General features: G+C 43.1%; 1 protein-coding gene across 1 annotated transcript; it reads left to right on the top strand.

Annotated features, from left to right (window-relative positions):
- On the top strand, window positions 1-14,116 carry T265_04983 (hypothetical protein; the record flags this gene model as incomplete). The annotated part of the gene is made up of 4 exons (XM_009169860.1): window positions 1-262; window positions 4,120-4,471; window positions 7,576-8,176; window positions 13,928-14,116. The coding sequence occupies 4 exons, from the start codon at window positions 40-42 to the stop codon at window positions 14,114-14,116; spliced, it is 1,365 nt and encodes a 454-aa protein (XP_009168124.1).
- Between the last annotated feature and the right edge of the window lie 7,741 nt (window positions 14,117-21,857).

Below are 21,857 nucleotides of genomic sequence, written 5' to 3'. Positions count from 1 at the left end.
ACCCAGTCTCGAAATGCTGAACATCTTCGTAAATCGTTTATGGTTGTTGACATTTTGCACGAAGACTCAAAAACCTTGCTTTTCAAATCTCGGGAACAGAATCGGTCTCAGGTGAAACAACATATGGTCTGTGAATGCGATAACGAGTTCCAGCAGTCTGACCATATCCCTTCAATGGCTATGGACGATTGTGATACTCGCACTTTCACAGAATTGGCTCACTTCTGTGCAGAGAAGATAACCGATGTGAGCACTGTCTCACGTAAGTCATAGAACATTTATTTTGTTCTGAACTGTCAGTTTAGGTCCGTATCACAAACTTTTACGTTAGAGTTTGACACGGTTGATATGTTTCTTATATAAAACCCAGGTAACAGGTCACGCTTTTGCTTGAGTTCAGGACTGAAAGTCTGTTATGAAACAGATTGATCGATTATCTCCTGATCTAACGGTTTGGAGACAATAATGATGATGTGATATGGGTTTCTTGTCCTGGAACACATTTCAACGAAAGACGAACTGTTTCTACGAAGAACCTTGAATTTGGCGTCTTTTGAGCATTCGTGAAAATGTTAACGTGGCTGAATCCGAGTAATACTTCAAGCAATGCACGAAGAAGACTTAATGCACTACTCATAAGGTTGCTGAAAATTCGTCGACAGCCCACGATCGGCTTCGCTTTGCTTGGGACTCAGCGGGTAGGCGCAGTCCGCGAGTTTCCCTCCACCTTATGTCCCACTTGAAACCAAATTGCACGAAATTAGTGAAATACACTCATTTGCAAACAAATTTGGCTTTGTCTGAGATTCACATCATAAACGGGAGATTCAGCTGGGTTCCAGGTGAGTCTCTGGCAAAACCAAAGTTGTTTGCAAATGAGTGTATTTCACAGAGAAAAATGTTTCTGGTGTGTGCAAGTATGGCTTGATAGTAAACTATGCCAGGTGATGCTTGATCGGGTAACAAAAATCAGTCAAAGCGTCAAGACAGACTATTGACGATTCCTAGTCACAAGCACTCTTTTTTGGGCGCACAGAGTTCAATGTGAACATGTGTGCCTCTGGGTGAGGAAATGAGATGGTGAACGTTGGGTCTAGTTTAATGCACCAGTCGGAGTTTCCATGTGTATAATCATTCTGAAAGCTTTTGATCTGTTAGAGGTGGAATTTTAGCTGCTTTATCGAATCTCAGTATGATTTAGGAAGGGAAACCCATCGGTCCTTCCAAAGCAACATTCAACTCAGCAACAAGTGAACTGATCTATCCAATAGAATGTCGTTAGTTTTCCTTCACTTTATTGAAAGTGCCGGTAATCCGCGGGCCCGGATGGCTACTCGCCGTTTAACTTCTTGGATCGTGAGATCTTTTAAGACCGCACACATGCATGCTGATTTGCCTTCCTTGAAATGAGGGCAGACATTTTAGACACTAGGCTGTTTTTGTTTTCACCGCGCAATATCGTTTTGGGAACCGCACTGGACATTCATTCTATTCTTACGTACGTGCGTGACCAGTCCAGTCTTAAGTGCGGCTTGTGAGTTCTCAAACGTACGCGTGAAATTATGCTGGTAATTTAGTGAATTAAAACGAAAAAGTGCGTGTACCTTCCTCATCACGCCTTGACCAGTAAGCTATTTCGAGCCTAACCCCAGTACAAGTCAACTATGCCCAATTATAGTGAGCATATCATTCGTGCGCCGTTTTCTGTAAGCAATGTATGTGAAATCAAACAACTTTCGATCCGGTAATGAAAAGTGTTGCTAGGTTTTTGACTAGGTTGGGATTTTCTACTTAGTTTGAATCTTCAGTCTCTTAATGTACCCCCGGGAACCGTTGATGCCCTTATAATTACTGGAGGCCATCTTAAATAATTAATCTTAAGTGCAGCCATGGATGGCACTCCTTGGTCTAAAATGAATTGAATTTTAGTTCCCCATAAATAGTCACCTTCCGCACACGCACGGCCACAAATGTCCGTTAATCAGTACTTTCTGACCAGATGACTGAGTGCTTTTCCTGGCATTGATAGCTTGGACGCCTGGTCATCGATTTTTCCGATCCTCGCCATCCTGTTTGAATCCTACTCTAGAGTTCACTGTTTCATCATCATCATCATCGACAGCACGACATCAGTGTTCAACACCGATGCTTCACTGCCGTACAACTATGATTTGTTCGGAAGCCTTATTGTAAAGTAAAGAGTGTAGGTGGACGGGGGAGGGACATAGCGCTAGCTTGCCACAATCATTTCGAGGTGCCTATACCTCCAGACATTTACTCGGGCGTTCTAGATAGAAACTGAGAACAAGAACGCCACTGACATCGGTTGGCAGCCATAACTCGTAGTGTCTCTAACCAGGCACAGTGAGGATCACGCGGCCCCGATCCTAGAAGGCGAGTAGCACCGACAGCACCCACCCACTTCATACTCAAGGGTTGGCCACTCTGAATCGGGCACTCTCTTCGGCAAACGATTGTTCGGCATACGCAACACGTCCCAACCAACGCAGCTTCTGGTGCTGAACACATTTTTCAATGAAAGTACCCGTTACACAACCGAAAACGTGCTTTCCAACTGCCTCATTAAGGATTCGCCGACACCAACCACTGTTCGATAGTTTACTAAACATCGAGAATCGTAGCTCCTCCGTTTTACCCCTCTGGGAGATAAACTGACCTCTTACTCGCTTCGATGTCTTCAAACAGTGAACCGTTTCTTGTGTCCAAACTTGTTTGACACAGTGGGTAGATTCTCATTCTTTGAGCACTAACCACGACAATATTCCTTGTATCATATTCTAAGATAGATTCTCATGAATGGGCCGGAGTAAAATAGTGGGAATAGTCAAATATGAGGGAGGAATTGGTGATGACGTCAAAGTCATTCCTTTGAGCTGGTGGAATACCTCCCGTTCCTATTTGCCTTTTATTATATTGTTAAGCACTTGATGAGGGTTTGTCTCATTTACAACTAAACTAAACTAAACAAGCCTGAAACCAAACGAGAACAGCTTGTCAGTAAGGAGTATAAGGTATCTTCAACAGCGACCATAAGTAGTACATCCCGCGTAATGACATGATGGAATTAAGGGGTTAGGTTCACATTACTTGAATACCAACTTTCAGTTTGCGTGGCAATGTTGTAAGATTGCTGAAAATATCATGTTACTGGTACGTTTTGTGGGTTGACATCTGACACTGAATATGTAAATGCCCTAGGCTATGTGCAGCGCTGAACGTGAGATAGTTCTTGCACAAACCCAGATTAGAGGTTTAAGTATAATTCGACCTCAATTCCACCCGAATTATTGTTCGAAATCTTTCACATATAGTTGTGAATTCCATGAGGTTTAACGCGATTCCTCCGTCCTGAATGGCTCGTTTAATGAGCCTACCTCACAGGAGTTGGGAGTCAAAGCAAAGTTTGGCCAGCTGAGATAACATCTAATTCCCGTTCTACTCTGATGAACTGTGCTTATCCCATCTCATATTCGCTAGTCGAACATAAACTATGGATCTATGGTGCGGACTGATGATCTGTTTGTTCACACGACAATCCTTTATTTAGTGGAGCAACTAGGGCTCTAATAATGTGTTTGTTAGGAATATAAACTCAGTCGCCCTCTTCAACATATGAATTAGACTACTGTACCCAACGCCATAAGGTGGTCATGCATTTCGTTTGGTACTCACTGTACACAAGATGCTATAACTTCGTTGCAACATTCACCAAAAAGACGGATCACAACTTCCCTGTCTCCAATTCACACGGTACAAATGCTTATAACCAAACAGCAACAAAACTAGTATTCTGGCCGTTACCCTCACGGGTAACGATGCTGGGTATAGCTGCCAGTCGGTAACAGTTGCGTTTGAGCTATCAATGTTGGCTCGATTGACTAAGTAGGCGCGTTTGGAGAGCGGTACATCAGAAAGATTGGTGTGGTCCAGTGCAAGACCCCTTAACTGTCCGATCTATCCATTGTTTAACTTTTGGACACAGGAAACTAAAGCTGATCTGAAGTACATAATACCAACAGATTCCACTGGTTAACCGTTGAAAGTTTCCAGTACGAACGCCACAAATAATATATTCCTGTTTATACTTTTTATTATCAGCTGGTACGGAGTCATGGACAGCCAGACCGACGGAAAGTAGCCAACCACAGATTTTGCGCAGTATCCCGGAAAACCGTGATAATTCACCCTCGGAAAGTCGCTCTAAGCCATCTGAATCGCACCAGAAAAACTGTTCAACGAAATCCCACTTCGAATCTCCGTGCGGTCTTTCTGTCGGGTCTAAGGGAAAGAAGAACAGGAAAGCACGCACAGCGTTTACCGATCAGCAGCTAAGTGAACTGGAACACAGTTTCGACAGGCAAAAATATCTGGCGGTCCAGGACCGAATGGAACTCGCTGCGCGCCTCGGGCTGTCCGATATGCAGGTGAAGACTTGGTACCAGAATCGCAGGTAGGTAATTCTCAACGGATCATTTTGGTTGAAAGCGAACACTTGAGAATATGGCTTCATTAAACCAGCCTCCGGTATTTAGGACAAAGTGATCACAAGGGTCAACAGGACTCAAGGTTTTTCACAATCCGTTGTCGAATATGGGACTAGATTGGGCTGTCAAAGTTACCCGCTCGATACGTTTTTCGGTTATCACATCAATGTAACGATATTCCCCCTGTATTGGCTGACGATGGAGTTGCGGGTGCTTCTCAACTCCGTTTCTTGCTGAACACCTTTTTCAATGAATTGATGTAAGGACTAAACATCTTTGAGAATGAGCAAACTTCGGAAGCGGTCTAAACTCATAAATAATTCCTCTTCCGGCAGATCAAAATACATCCCCTTTCCGAAGATGAACGATGCCTGCCAATAACATTTGGGCGTGGCTAAAGATATGTAAACTTTTTTCTACATACCATCCGTGGGATACCAGTAAAATTTCCGACTTCAAACAAGTGTGATATGTCGGTTCCTATGTTCGTTATCTGATTGTAAATTGTGCGACGTTTACCAACAGTTGATATAAAGCGGTTCTTGAAACGAATGCCAGGTGATGGAATTATGAAAACCATACCGGTCTATAATGAGCCATCCTCACTTCAGTAAGGTGGCCTCGAAACTAACCGATCTTGAGATAGTTCTTCTGGAAATATTGGAGATCTTCCGTAGATTCAAAAGGCGTTTGACGTATTTCACAGAGGCAGTCATGCCTGACAAATGCATCCACATGGTTGTATACAAACAATGATAGCACCTTCTTGGACAAAACCCCAAACGACTTAAACTGAAATTAGGAGCGCCGTGCAAATATGATGGATTTTGATTGTTTTCATCGCAAGTTAGGAGTTTCTGTAAGGGAAACTACTCACAAGGTTGCTGAAAACTCTTCCACAGCTCACGACCGAGTTCGCCCTTCCACTTTGGGCTCAACAGGTAGGCGCAGCCCCGATTTTCCGTCAACCTTATGTTCTCCTTGAACCCAAATTGAACTGTTTTCGAGAAACACACTCATGTGCAAAGCAATTTGGTTTTAACGAGGGACTTAACCGAATCTCTCGTTCATGATATTCTACAACTGAATGTGCTGAACACAGGCCACCTCATGTTTCAGTTGGCACGATATTCCAGATATCGCAGTACATTTTCATAAAGGAAACTACTCACAAGGTTGCTGAAGCCTCATCGACAGCCAACGACCGGTTTCGCTCTTGTTGGGGCTCCTCAGGTAGGCGCAGTCCCCGAGATTCCGTCAACCTTGTGTTCTACTTGATTTGCAAATTAAGAGTTCCTAGTTTATCGAAGACCTTCAGAGACCTTATGTCGAATGTTCTAAGTGAACGGGGAGTAAGCCCATTTTTTTGGCACAGACCAGAAAAGAATGAATGCGTCGCGGTCTTTGGAGTGACAATACCTTTCGTGAATTTTGGGTGCAGTCATTTTGAAAGTCATCCATTGAAATTCAGCAAAAAAACCATCAGAAAATTTCCACCAGACGCCCATCCCATGCATGTGTGATGGGCAAAGTAAACAAGACGTTTTTGTGGGTCCACTCATCATCCGCTTGATGAATAATTCAACTGGTCTCGCTGAATCCAACGAAATTGCGTGACGATCTCGCGGAACTGGCCTGGTCTATCTGTACCCCAACTGTATGCAGAGACAAAAGTGTCATCGTTCTGGTGAATGATGTTACGGTCCCTTGTTTTCGAAATTATTCATTCAAAAATGGTCAAGGACAGTGAAGTTCCAAGGTGATGTTAATACTAACTGTGAATTTGATGTCCGGTAAGACGGTTTTATGAGAACATTTTTATAGTGGTTTGGTTCTTTTTGATTTCTAGACACGTGCCTACACAACTCATCCAAACCAGTGAACGATGCTGTCTGGTGATTTAGAGTGGCAATCTGAACATTATCACCTTGAAGCGGTTCAAACTCAAGGTGTGTAACCTAACCCCTCCGGTATATCTTCACTTTTCAGAGGACTTTGCTATCTGTAGTCCTACTTAAGAGTGACAGATCATGTGATAGCAGATGATTGGTCACCCGACCGTTATCGATTTCTTGAGATCGACCAGGATGAATTAAGAGCGGTCACGATCACGTAGTCACCCAAAGTTGATCAGACGCACATAGTCACTGTCTGAGACTATGAAAGCCGGATTCCAGGTTGAAAGCACATGAACTGAGGGCATGATGACCGACATTCAGTAACGCCCGTATCCTATACCTCTATAAAACCTATATTATATTAGGAAATCAGATGTATGCATTGTATCAAGATTGGCCAAAAGCCTAAGCGCCTCTCTACAGATGCACAGGCACTAAACACTGAATAGGATTGCTTCGTACTTACAGTCTATAAGAAAGCATTGTGCAGTGTTCCAAGGTATCTCCAGATATCCTGGTAGCAGTTGCTCCTAAGTTTATGCTCTTTTCCGTCCTGATTTCACAGTGGTACATAGGTGTGCTATCCAGATTAACCCAAGCTGCTCACTTCATGCGCAAGATGCAGTGAGTGAACCCGCGTGTGATTCTGTTGAATAACAAGTCTGACAGTCCTTGAACCAATAGTGGTCACAAGGTCATTATTTTGTTGCACACCATCTGCTAATCTCACGGAGAGTCTTGAGGAAATGATGTTTGAAAGGGGATGGTACTACACCTCATTTAGTTGAATAAGGTTTTAACACTCCGCTTCTTACGTTCACTAGTTTTTGCCGAAGGTATTCAGAAGCACATACAATTTTTTCTTCTGACAGTGTGCAAAATCATAACTGCAGACTAAAAGAGTTCACACGTTCTCGGCCGTTAATTTTCTTTCCCTCTGGAAAACGAAATGATCTGTGCTCACAGAAACCACAAGTATGGTACAACGTGTATCTGGTACAATGTTATGATCATTGGCTGAACTGTGGGTGCTGTCTGAAAATCTCTTAAGAGTGGGCTTAGAGCACAACCGCCTGAGAATCCAGTATTCAACGTGTTATCACAAATTTCCTAATCAAGTGTTGTCACACTTTTGCAACTAAGTAACCCTTATCATTCGTCACTCTTATCAGGACGAAATGGAAGCGGCAAACGGCCGTTGGTTTGGAATTACTCGCCGAGGCCGACAACTTTATGGCAGTGCAGCGATTGCTTCAGCAGAGTCCCTACTGGATGTGCCACCCTAATGCTCATTGTCTGCTCAGCAAAACCGACGCGTTCGCTGCAGAGTTGACCGGCGACAATCTGAATGACGTTCCTCCCCGTGACTCTCTCTGTGCTGCAGAAATATCTCCAAATGAATCTACGGAGATGCACCCGAAAGGGACGAAAACAATCGCTTCGGGTCACGGAAAACATAGTGACACTGTAAATACATTCGTAAAACAATGCTCTACAAACAAACCTTGTGTGAAGATCAGTGCAGCAAACCAGTTCCTTCCGCCAGCCTTTACCCCAAGTTGCTCCCCGTCATTGTTCACCGAATCAGACAGTATACAATCACAACAGCCCAATAACAAGACCAATGCACAACTGTTTCCCAATACGCCCCCAGAACTCTTACAAAAGACATACAAACAGAACTCGAACACTTTGGACTTGCCAACCGATCTTTTGTGGCTCTCATACTACATGTCCTTCAGTACCAAACCAGATCCTATAACCAGTAACACGGTAATCAGCTCAACCTGATCTACAGTTTTCTAAACGACCAACCGTTTTTTTTCTACAGAGAAGCATGTTTTGATTTGCACGGCTTGGGATAAATTGAGTAGCGATTGGGTAAACTGGTCAAAGCTATTACTTTTGCGATAACAGGGAACAGAAATAGAAGACTTTCCATAACGAGAGCTTGAGGTCAATTTTCGAGAAATTGTGCTGTACCTGAAAAAGAAATGAGTTGTGAAAGGATTATTCAAATGGATTGCAGATGCTACAAACTGACACTGGCATTCATACACAACTCACTACAGGCTCATTAGATTGCTATTCTGTCGAACACATGGGAAAGCTTTTCATGTAAGCACTACATCAGAAAAGAAAGACCCCTGTCAACTTCCGTTCATACATTGCTCTCCATCACTATGGAACATTTCTACCGTCGTATGAATACTCTTCGCTAGAGATAGCTCAGTGATTGAGTATGGACTAATAGTCAACCATAAACGAAGCAGCTATGTTAAAGTGGTTGACAGCTATGTTCGAGAAATGCACTCATTTGCAAATCAATTTGTTTTCACGGGAGACTCAATTGAATCTCTCGCTTATGATGTCCTCCAGCTGAATGTGCTGCACACGGGCCGCCTCATGATTCAGTTGGCACAATATTCGAGATATCGCAGTATATTTTCACAAAGGAAACTACTCACGAGGTTGCTGAAAACTATTCGACAGCCCACGATCGGTGTCGCCCTTCTTGGGGCTCCTCAGGTAGGCACAGTCCCCGGGTTTCCGTCAACCTTATGATAGCTAGTTGATTGGGGTGGCTGTCAGACGGAACTTCGCTCATCAGAAAACTCAAAACGTGACAAGTGTCATTTTTAGTGACTGACCGCACCTCATTTTCTAGTCAATAGTGAGTGCGGTATTATTACCGATGGCTTAGTAGTTAGGGGTGAACTTAGTGATCGGAAGGTCCGTGGTTGAGGTCCAACCCTGGCATCTCGACAGTCTCTTAGCTTTAGTTTTTCCTTCGAGGGTCAGGACAGCTAAGCACCGAAAGCTTGTTACAACTTTACTATTTCCAACCTACCTTTCAACAAAATGACCAAGCTTTAGTTTCAACAAAACAGGAGATAATCAATGAAATTGGCGCGCACTTGAAAGTAAAGTCCAAGCCAATAAATGAGAACCAGTAAGCTGAAATCTAGGTGATTCGTTCAAGGCCAAAGCTTTTTCCTGAATCTAGGGAAAAAGGTCTAGAACAGTAGTTCATGCAAACATGTGCACTAATGTACAGCACAACGATTCCTCTGAAAACCTGCACAGCAATTCTTTAGTGGTTCTGCTGTTTGTTTATAAAGCAAGATTTGCATAATCCATTTAGTTTGCAACCTTCCCTTACATGTGAACTCTACGTAGGCAACGCCTAAAAGTCAGAGAAAGTTCCGGATGAAGTCCGAGAATGATGATCTTCATAAACAGCTGTATTATGTTGGAAGCACAGGTACTTTTCAACTAGCGAGTTCACTGTCCGTAAGATCGATCATGCCAACCGAAACAGAAGAACGGGTGCACCCATCAATAACACGGTCGAAGAGTTTTCAGTGAAACAAGAAGTCTATGGTATTTTTTAACACATGTTCTCATTTGTCCTGACAGGCAAATCAAATTAAATCAGCTGAATCTCCCGTTTATGATGGTTCACTTCGACTTAATGTGCTACCCTGGGCAACCTCATATTTCAGTTGGTGCGATATTCGGGATATCCCTACACATTGTCCAAAAGTGCTACACTACTCATTAAGTTGCTGAAAACTCTTCAGCAGCTCATCATCAGTTTTGCCCTTCCTCAGACTCGATGCGGCAACATCCTAGAAGAGGAGCCGAAATCGCGCTATCCCACAATTCGGATTATTTCGGTGGTCCCTTAAGTTGCTTTTTCTTCATGAAAAATTTCGGTGCGGAATTCGCTAAAAATGTATTCACAAAAGTTGAACAAGTCAATCAAAGGGGAGCATAGTCCCCCAGGTCTCTTTTAATTGGCCCCAGAGAGGTAGTATTCTACTTTACTCACTCAAATTCGATACTCTACTTTGTTCAGTGTGAGTCGAGAGAAGAGAAAAGGGTTAAAATCAACCGCAATGAAAAACGAATTACTCATCTGAATTAATCGAATGGCTAGCTCTAAAGACAGAAGGGTGAAGTCTTTTCGCAAGCTAAATGTAAGCGAATTCGTTGGTTGAACAATGAGCAAAAATGGAGACATAGTGTAAATCAGTCCCATAAGTTCCGAATCAGACTTCAATTCAGATGCAAGAACGGCACTCTGGGATGCGCAAGCGGATGCTGCCTGCGCGTTTCATCATTAGTGTTTGCCGCTACACCAGCACAGAAGTATCCGAAGGCAGCCAACAACATCCACTGATGAAATATGTGCACATTAATAGACGTAATACACTACTCAAGAGGTTGCTGAAAACACTTCGACCGCCTAAGACCGGTTTCTCCCTTCTTGAGTCTCATTAGGTATGCGCGGTCCTCGAGTTTTCGCCAGCCTTATGTTCTACTTAAACCCTAATTGGACAGATATGCAAACTAACTTGGTTTTGACAAGCGATTCACCTAAAGCCCAGCTTAGTCCCTCGTTCTGTGATGTTACTAAGCTCAGAAGCATCATAAAACGAGAAATTTGGCGGGGTTCCGGGTGAATCTTCCGTCAACACGAAACCGCTATGCATTTGTCGAAATTCGCTTAAGTACCTTAGTTGGCCAGCAGAAAAAGGGTCTACATAATCTGTTTTTGTTATAACTGATCGCAACAACTCAACTAGGATTTATCTTGAGTGGAGGGCTATTCGAGAACTCTGTGCTTTAGCATAAAACTGCTTGCCCTAAATTACTCGCTAATCAAATCACCTCAGTGTTCTTTGGTAGACTCATGCTCTGAATCAATATTCTTGTTGGTTCGCAACCCTTCCAGACAGTGTCTACCAGGTGGAATGTTCTAAATGCATTTTCCTTGGTCACGTCCGAAACAGACGGTGTTCCCGTAATAAGCCACGAAGCACATGAGCTTGAGACGATGCCGTACATCTCCCCCATCTGTTCATGTGTACACAACCGCCATCCTCCAGGTAGGAGGCCTCAGGCAGCAAGGCAAACTGCAGTGAGAAATTGAATGGTTCAAACCTTCAGTCTGTTGGCTAACCAAGTGGTTAGCTATAACTGCTATCGATTTTCCACAGCTTGCATTTGAATATGACATGCTACCTAAATCTGCACATCCAAAAGATAACGAAATAGGTACAGACACTAGGCACTTACCAGACAGGCCCATAATGTTCAAAGACACTGCCATATTTGGCAGCCTATTTGCGATGTGCATAGAGACGTGTCCCACCTCTACTTCTAAAAAATAGTAATAGGATATACAGGTGTCCGTCAGCATCAAATGAACAACATTGCGCCGTTTACCATGGAGAATCAACCTTCGGGTAATGGATTGGTCAAGGCGAAACCAGCTTGAGACAACTCTGTGAGACTTGGTCACAAGTGCAGTAAGAGGGTTTAAATAACAACTGTAAACTGGATGTCCTGTGCGGGTGGAGAAAAAGAAAGCCTTATTCAAAATTTCAAGAGAACCAATAAAACACGGATCACCAAGGTCACTACTTTTCGAAGGAACCGTGTTTTAAATTTTGATTTGTTAACTGACCACCGGAGTATTCAGGGGCAGTGGTTCGACGGTTGAATGGAACTCTGTCATCCGCAAGAATAAAGATGAACTACACGTTTCATAGAGGAAACTACTCACAAGGTTGCTGAAAACTCTTCCACAGCCCACGACCGGTTTCGACCTTCTTGGGGCTCATCAGGTAGGCGCAGTCTCCGAGTTTCCGTCAACCTTTTGTCCTATTTGAAACCGAATTGCATGAAATTGGCGGAATACACTCATTTGCAAACAAGTAGAACATAAGGTTGCCGGAAACTCGGGGACTACGCCTACCTGATGAGCCCATGGTGGAAGGGCGAAACCGGTCGTGTGCTGTCGAAAAGTTTTCAGCAACTTCGGATCGTTACATATGAGAGTCCGTTACATGAAAAGCCAGTCAAGGTGTGACCGCCCGCTGTCATTTCTGTGACTGAATGATGGGTGGTACTGTACCTCATCCTATTGAGGGCTACTGAATGTCACGCTGCCGAAGGCAGGCAAATATGTACTCCAGCCACCATGGTCAACCAAAGGTAAAATGATGTCTAAAATTATGTCGCGCCAGGCAAATAATTTCATATTTTCCATTTCTATCATCCGTAAATCTTTGGAAAAAGCGTACTTTAGTTACAATAAGCGGGGAATAACAGGTCCGAGGCAAGTTAGGACTATTAAGTTACAACTAAATCCTGACGATCTCGAAAAGTGCAGGCAAACACCTGCAAATATGTGTTTGTTTTCACACAGAGCTTCACATAGGGTACTAGCTTCATAATAAAGGCAAAGTAAGTTCTTATAAAGGAAACTACTCACAAAGTTGCTGAAAACTCTTCGACAGAGCACGACCGGTTTCGCCCTTCCACTATGGGCTCATCAGGTAGGCGCAGTTCCCGAGTTTCCGTCAACCTTATGATCTACTTGAACCCAAATTGAACTGTTTTCGAGAAATACACTCATTTACAAATCAATTTTGTTTTCACAAGAGATTCAACTGAGTCTCTCGTTTATGATATTCTACAACTGAATGTGCTGCACACAGGCTGCCTCATGTTTCAGTTGGCACAATATTCGAGATATCGCAGTATATTTTCATGAAAGAGAATACTCACAAGGTTGCTGAAAACTCTTCGACAGCCCACGACCGGTTTCGCCCTTCCACTTTGGGCTCATAAGGTAGGCGCAGTCTCCAAGTTTCCGTCAACCTTATGATTTATTCGAATGAAGACATTTGCGTGGTTTATTTTATACTCTCGCGCTGGCTGTTGCTAAGCCAACTGCGAGTATAAGGCGCTGACGGAATAGGAGCTTGCGCCCACAGAGTCAATTTCCCCATAGTCTGACTGTGCGAGTCGCATACTTCTGAGTCTAAGTCTTAGCCACCTTAAACTTATACGTTGTTTTTTCAACCACTTGCGGGTCCTCAGAAATTAGTGACTTTCGAGGTATATAGGTCTATTTGTACTGGATGGCAGGAGAGCCCATAATCTTGTGCCATTTATCGCTGTATACCAAAGAGCGTCTAAGTCTCCAGCATGTCATTCATTTAGTTGATCGTTGGTGGTTGGCACAAGCCATCGTTACGCTCCACCGCGCTCCCTGACAACGCCCTGATGATGCCACCTGGGTTGGTGATGAAACGTTTGCAATCAAACTGCCCGGCTCAGCGAACCAACCAACGACCATCTATGCTACCCGAGCTACCAACATTCTCCTTCATTCATTCAGAGTCTGATTAGTGTCTGATGTTAGGTTTAGCTATTCCCAAAACGCTCCTACCCTACAATTGAACAATCGCACAAAGAACAAGTGAAGAGATGTATTTGCACATGCTTCTAGTCGAATGCTCTCGATCATATCCACACGAACATTGCGCAATCCAAGAAAATAAATAGACTTTCACACGAGGATCCTCTACCTACTTGCTGCTCAAGCTGAAGGTCAACAGGGAATCCAAGGTCATACTCTTCAACCTAGCCGTTTAAGAAAAATCTAGAAGTACTGACGGTTGTCAATATGAATCGATCTGAATAGTCCTAATACACTACTCCTAGGTTGCTAAATATTCTTCGAACACCCACGATCGGTTTTTCCCCTCTTGGGACTCATCAAGTAAGCGAATTACCCGAGTTTCCATCAACCTTATGCCCCGCTTGAAACCAGATTGCACGAAATTAGCGAAGTACACTCAATTGGAAACAAAGTTGTTTTTTTTTCGAGAGAATCATCTTGAACCCAGCTGAATCTCTCGTTTATGGTGTTTATATGCTGAATAATGTCCACAAATTTCGACATCGTATCATCAAGACCGGTTTCTGCAAACCATAAACTCTCGTTTAATTTCATTTTATTGTATCAGTCCTGCGTAGCCTATAAGCATTTCAAAAATGCGCCATTCTCCAAAGTTAAGATTATCGACCACGATTGGCCGCAAGAGGTGGTATCTCTTGCTCTGGGCTCAGTCATTCAGTAATGTTGATCACGCATTTATCCGGCGCAAAAGTTCTTTCAGAGCACGCAGTTTATGAGGCGAGAGCTAAGTAGACAGAACAGAAGCTGATTTGGGAGTGTACCTGTCTGATGTCATCCCATAACTTCACAGTTATTGACCATATTTTGCTTCACAGAATGCATCAAGGATTGATGGTGTACAAAACAAGGAAAGTATCCGCGTAAAGTGGAATCTTTTGCCTAGCTGCATGCTGACTTTATTATACACCAGCCGTTGATCTGCTTCTACACCACCCGACCTGAAACTGCCTATCAGTGAATGAAGTGATCTGGTGAACTTCATGTGGTTCAACCTTCACGGATGGATAGCACCTGTGCTATGATTTGTCTTTTCTAATCAATTACTGAACAGAAAGCCGATTACAGGGGACCAATCATAGGACATGGTACAAGACTGGAAATCCGAATGAGATCTTGGGACATACTTTCATTACTTTCATGTCACAGGTGTCCTCGAAAATCAGATGACTGTGGTCAATCATCCGACGATGAAGTCACATTTTGCGGATTATTTGCCATTCCACTAGTCTCGCTAAAACAGGAAAAAAATTGAACTGTAGTAATGACCGTATAACACAAACTAAATTTCATGGAACCTCACGAGCCGTTCGCCGGGGAAATGCCCCAGTAGATGACGGTACTTTTACGGTCAGTTGCATGGGCTTTTGTTGGGGGGTATGTGTTCGCTGATTGGACAGTTAAGTACTGAGTTATTATTCTATCGTCCACAGACTGTCTTTCTTTGACCGATAGTTTGCTTCACACACTGGGTCAGTTTAGTCTTATTGTGTTTGACCCCGATAGCCACGTGGATACAAACCAATCACAAGGCTATTGAAATAGGACGCGTGTTCTTCCACGTTTCCACGAGTAAACAAGCCAAAGAACCTTCAGTTTCTCATCCTGGGGTGGGTGGGTGCAGATCCGAAAAATCGTGTTTCTCACGTCCAACCGTAAGCACGTCAAATTGGACACGTGTTTGATAGTAATGTTGAAATAAATCATTGAATTGTTCGTACTGTGCGTTACCAAACATCCCCATCTACGGAACATGTGACCTCGTTGTGGGTGACAAAAATGTTCATTGAGTAGATGTCACGTCTAAATGAGTCATTCTCACTGAATCGTTGTCAAAGCGAGCAACACAGAATCACATTGCTGAAAGGCGAAAAGTCAGCTTGTTTTGTCAATAGAGTGTCACCTCAAAGGTCAAGTGTGGTAACCGCGTTTATGTTACCCTGGTTACGAGGTCAATGAAGACGTGTGCCAGTCTGTTGTGAAATGTTTGTTTAATCGCCTCAAATTTTGCAGGTCCACTATAACATGTGACTCGTGCTTTAAAGCGCATCTTTTCAGTCTGCTGAAAAACAGGAACAGTTTTTAAAACTCAGACACAGTGTCAACTCCAAGTGCCAATACCACACTAGTGGGTTGTGTTGGAATAGTGAAACACTGAATCTTGAGGTCGGAGTACCTTACCTCTCCTAATGGAAAATCAAAGACAGAGAGAGAGAGAGAACTTCCCAAGCTAGAACTTATGTTACTAAGCGTAAATCATGCCAGTGTGAACTTAATCTAAGACTGTCTTTCTTTGACCGATAGTTTGCTTCACACACTGGGTCAGTTTAGTCTTATTGTGTTTGACCCCGATAGCCACGTGGATACAAACCAATCACAAGGCTATTGAAATAGGACGCGTGTTCTTCCACGTTTCCACGAGTAAACAAGCCAAAGAACCTTCAGTTTCTCATCCTGGGGTGGGTGGGTGCAGATCCGAAAAATCGTGTTTCTCACGTCCAACCGTAAGCACGTCAAATTGGACACGTGTTTGATAGTAATATTGAAATAAATCATTGAATTGTTCGTACTGTGCGTTACCAAACATCCCCATCTACGGAACATGTGACCTCGTTGTGGGTGACAAAAATGTTCATTGAGTAGATGTCACGTCTAAATGAGTCATTCTCACTGAATCGTTGTCAAAGCGAGCAACACAGAATCACATTGCTGAAAGGCGAAAAGTCAGCTTGTTTTGTCAATAGAGTGTCACCTCAAAGGTCAAGTGTGGTAACCGCGTTTATGTTACCCTGGTTACGAGGTCAATGAAGACGTGTGCCAGTCTGTTGTGAAATGTTTGTTTAATCGCCTCAAATTTTGCAGGTCCACTATAACATGTGACTCGTGCTTTAAAGCGCATCTTTTCAGTCTGCTGAAAAACAGGAACAGTTTTTAAAACTCAGACACAGTGTCAACTCCAAGTGCCAATACCACACTAGTGGGTTGTGTTGGAATAGTGAAACACTGAATCTTGAGGTCGGAGTACCTTACCTCTCCTAATGGAAAATCAAAGACAGAGAGAGAGAGAGAACTTCCCAAGCTAGAACTTATGTTACTAAGCGTAAATCATGCCAGTGTGAACTTAATCTAATTGCAAAATAATTTGGTTTTGCGAGAGACTCACCTGGAACCCAGCTGAATCTCTCGCTTGGGATGTTTCCAGGTAGCTGAATTTGCTGCGCCAGGCCGCCTCATGTTTCAGTCGCCACGACATTCGAGACATCGCAATACATGTATATTCGTACTTCACCGCTCATAAGGTTGCCTAAAACTCAGCTGAATCTCTCGTTTGTGATTTTTTCAGACAACTGAGTGTATTTCGTTAAGTTCGTACAATTTGGTTTCCAGTAGAACATAAGGTTGACGGAAACTTGGAGACTGTGCCTACCTGATGAGCCCCAAGAAGGGCGAAACCGGTCGTGGGCTGCCGATGAATTTTCAGCAACCTTGTGCGTAGTTTCCTTTATGAAAATGTACTGCGATATCTCGAATATTGTGCCAACTGAAACATGAGGCAGCCTGTGTGGAGCACATTCAGTTGTAGAATATTATAAACGAGAGATTCAGTTGAGTCTCTCGTGAAAACTAAATTGATTTGCAAATGAGTGTATTTCTCGACTAACAAAAGTCTCCCTATTTGCTAACAGGATGTTTGGTTTGATCATCCATCCAGAGTGGCTCTTTTAGTATTTCGCACATGTCGGGCACAACAGTGACACCCGAACTGAGACCGAAATGAAAACCGGATTCCCATCACAAATGCCGACCAACTTATTGATTAACGCCCAGAATTCCATCACATTTTGCTAAAAATGCTCGGGAAATCGAAGAAATATTCGCTGTTCCAGTAAAGTACCATTCAATAGGTAGAAAAATGACTTACTCTGCCTAATTCTCATAAGTTACCGGCGAAACATCCAAAGGTTTAGTCAAATACCCTCATTTACATACGAAGTTGCTTTTGACGCGAGATTCAAATAAATCCAACCAAAATCTCGCGTTTATAATGACATACTTCAACTGAATGTGCTGCACCGGTCCGTCTCATGTTCCAGCTGGCAAGGTATCCGAGACATCATAACACATTGTCCAGACGTAACACGCCCAACAGAATAACACAGTTTTTGCCCTTCTTTGGGTTCATTAGGTAGATGCACGAGTAGTGTATTACGTTGAGACAGTGCATTGCGACGTCTTGAAGATTCTATTAATGGACACATGAGGCGGCCTGGTGCAGCCCATTCAGTTGAAGGGGAACATCGGGTTGGGTTTTGTGTTTTCCGTGAAAACCAAATCGGTATTCAACCGTGTATATCTATCGGTTTCCGTGCAATTTTGGTTCAAGTAGAGCTGAACGCTGATGGAAAATGTTGGACTGCGCCCACCTGATGAGCCTCAAGAAACAGGTGTTGGGCTGTCAAAGAGTCTTAAGCAACCTTATGAATAATATGTCTAAGTTATAAGATGAGCAACAACATAATCGTTTTTTACTACATTTTATTTGGCTTTCTGTCGTATCGTATGCATTTCTGTAGGTAGCAGCTATATTCAATGAAAACAGGACAGCTGTTTCAACCATATATGGGATTGAAACCACGTATTTTTGAATTTGAAAGATGAACTGATAAAGTATCCGTAGTTTCCAGAAGTCATCCCTTTAGAAAGGCAATTTTAGGTTCTCCAAACATCCTGATTAAAACGAAGGTACACCCTCGAGATCCCGCTCCCGCGAAATTAACAATAGCTCATGCGGTTGGAGTCCTCCTTCAAAGAAGAAGGAAAACTTGCCTCAGTAGTATCGATTCATGCCATTGTACTTTTGTCTGTTGCTAGCTTGTGTGAACTCAAAGGTTTTTTACATGTGGTTTTTGTTCGAAATGGGAGTTGGAGCACCTTGTAGCTTGTGTGCAGCACCCATTACCTGCATATTCGAATGTCATGGTTAGATTGTGCGTGATTATTCAACGCTTTGTATATCTTGGGGTTTTGCGGGATAGGTATTTTGTTCATAGCCACACCACTCTCGTTTGAATGGCCGTGTTCCTGTTCTGGCGTAATTATTCCGGTGAGTCCACACCAAAGGTAGGCACTGGACTCGAGTTTCGCTCTTATTAGAGCGAATCAGCAGTGCATATCCAGTGGCCGTGCCGGGATTCGAACGTTCGCCTCGAACGTGTGACCACTAATGCACCAACGTACGTTGGACGCATCCGAATTTTTAGGGCTGAGCGGGCGAACGTGTTCACACTTGAGCAATGTGATTGGTGTGCCCGACTCATCGAACGACGACCCAGTAACTGTCCTGGTTTTGACGATCGATTGACCCGCCAGTCAGGACTTCCCAGTCAGGTAGCGTGGCACACGCTTGAGACCCACTGGGCAGATTTTTAGTTGCAATTTTGGGGCGGGGGGCTTTGTATATCTGTTGTACAGTTTCAAACAAGAACACCAGGCTGGTTCACAGTGTTTACTGACGGTGAATTCAACCGTGACTGTGTGGACTACACAAAGGCATTCCTCTCTAAGTTATCTGAGTCATGCGTTCCCTCAGAAATTTTACTCTGCAAAATGGCTAGTTCCAATGTACTCCCAAAAAGTCGGAGCGTGTTCAACAACAGGTTTTCAATTGGATTGTTTAAGTACACGCAGTATGTGGAAGTCACGCAACGGGGGAATACCGCTGACAGTGATAGATATCACTTTTTATCCCATTCGGAAGAGGTATGACAGATCAATTGTGAAGTTCAGTTGCATGAGCGTAACCCAGAGCAGGCGTACTCAGTAGCTCAGTCGGCAGAGCACCCGTCCGTTAAGCGGAAGATCAGCGCTTCAAGTTCACCCCCCAGATTTGTCCTTTCATTCATCCTACGTGTAATTTGACTTTCTCATTATGGCAGTACAGTAGCGTTGAAGTTTGATTGTGTAGTAGGGAGTTATGGGTTGGGATTAAGGAGATCCCAGATGACGAAAAAGTAAAGTAGTTTGAATGATGCTTAACATTTTCTAAATCAGTGTAAGACACAAAACTGCTAAAGTATGCTTCTATAGATAGTTTGAAAAACCTACGTCTGTCTTGAAAATCAATGCAAAAGCAAAAAGCGGAAGCTGTTGTGGCCAGCTATGTGCTTCCTCCAAACAGATATCGATCATCATATAGTACCTGCACTGGTTTGAACACCGAGGTACATTGTACTTAAGGAGGGTGTTGAGAGAATACGACATTGGAGACATAAAAAAGCAAGCTTAAAATACTACTCATATTGCTACTGAAAGTTTTCCCACAACTTACACATCTTGGGAATGATCAGTAAGTCCATTATCCGGATGTCCGGCAAATTCATTTTTAGATGAAATTTTATCTATATTGTCTTAAGTTTAACTTTTTATTGTTTGAACATGCGACGTCTAAAATCGCTGAATGCATGTTTTCGACAATTCAAACATGGTAAGCTGCAGTGAAGTGAATTAAGAGGACCAATCAAATTGAGCCATCACAAGTTGGTTGAAAACCGGGTTAACAAGGGTCCTAAACACAATTGCCTCTAAAGATCTCACCAAAACCTGGAAGAATGCTAGTTTCAGCAAGTAAACGTCCTTTAAAATCATTCGGTTGGGGAAACGGTTGACTGTCCTTTTATTTTTTTTATTTAGTTCGGGCAGCTCAACTCAGACTTGTCAGCTGTGTAGGTTGGCGATAATTGCATCATTGAATGCTGAAATGCTAAAAAAAACAAGAGACATACGGCGAGACATACTTGAGTAAATTGTTCTTAACGAGGCGACTATATTCATACGTTATCTCGCTTGGAAGGTTGGGAACGACATCGTATTTTTTCAGTTAACGATTACTGGGCCATCATGGATACAAGATCGTAACAAAATAGGTCCCTTCACCCAAGATGAATAACAACTGTGGCGTTTCCTAAGATTGCTGCTCACACAGGAGATATTTGTATCAACTCAGTAGGCTATTACGCCTAGACGGTTGGGTTCACAGGATGTTATCTGATCACATATTCTATCAATTGCGGTCTGAACAATGATGGTAGCTTTGTGGTCAGGCTGAACGCAAGCAAGCCTCAAACAAACCCGATTCGGTGAGGATAGCTATCTAAGGATGAGATCATACACCGGTAGACAGAAATTAAATCCATCAAACGAAATACGGTAGTCAAATCCTCCGACTGGCCCACACAGACAACTGCAAGATAAAAACATCCCGGCACAATTTGCCGTTTGCGTGTGAGCAAGCACAATTTGTTTGGTATGAAATATGACTGAATGATAGGTACATGCAGAGTCACATTGTAACCCCTCTGTATCGTCTCTAGACCTGAGTTCGATTGGGTTTAACAAATGGGAAACTTCTGTGACGTCCATTGAAGTAATCGATATTCCATCATGTGACTAGAAGATCCTTATATCTAAGTGGACTCAGGGGATAAATACAACGGTGACCTCGAGAGATGCATTCATTTGCAAGTCAATTTGGTTTTCAAGAGAGACTCAATTGAATCTCTCGTTTATGATATTCTACAATTTGGTTTCAAGCAGAACGTAAGGTTAACGGAAACTCAGGGACTGTGCCTACCTGAAGAGCCCCCAGAAGGGCGAAACCGGTCGTGGGCTGTCAAAGAGTTTTCAGCAACCTTTTCAGTAGTTTCTTTTATGATAATACAACTGCGACCTATCTGAACTAACACTAGAATTTGGTTCTTTGACTTGGCCATTGGATTAAAATTAATAAATCGTTTTGCGGTCCTATCGTTTTCTGAAAAACGATATGCAAAACACGGGCTCCACACTCCTGCAATTTTTCCGCAGAAATACAAGCTTCAAATCCCCTGAAGTCGGATAATCCCTTCTTGGTCGTGGCTACCCCCCGGACGTTCCTGAACTTTGTCGGTCATGAAGCAAACTGCGCAACGATCTCTAGGGCTGTGATCGCATTCAACAAATCCAAACTTGCATGGGTGAAAAGAGATAAGGTTATATTCAAAAGTTTCCCTGTCCGCGAGATGTCTCAAAAATCTAAGACATTAGAGGATTTCATTTTGTACACCTTCCGGGTACTGCGTGGTAAGCTATTTTCACTCTGTTTTGGAAAAGCGCGGTGACAATCGGTCGATTTATTTT

The sequence above is a fragment of the Opisthorchis viverrini genome (genome assembly GCF_000715545.1).
Source record: "Opisthorchis viverrini unplaced genomic scaffold opera_v5_89, whole genome shotgun sequence".
In the NCBI taxonomy this organism is placed as follows: Eukaryota; Metazoa; Platyhelminthes; class Trematoda; order Opisthorchiida; family Opisthorchiidae; genus Opisthorchis; species Opisthorchis viverrini.
Note: the sequence above shows the minus strand (reverse complement) of the source record. Positions and strands in the feature narration are given on the sequence as shown.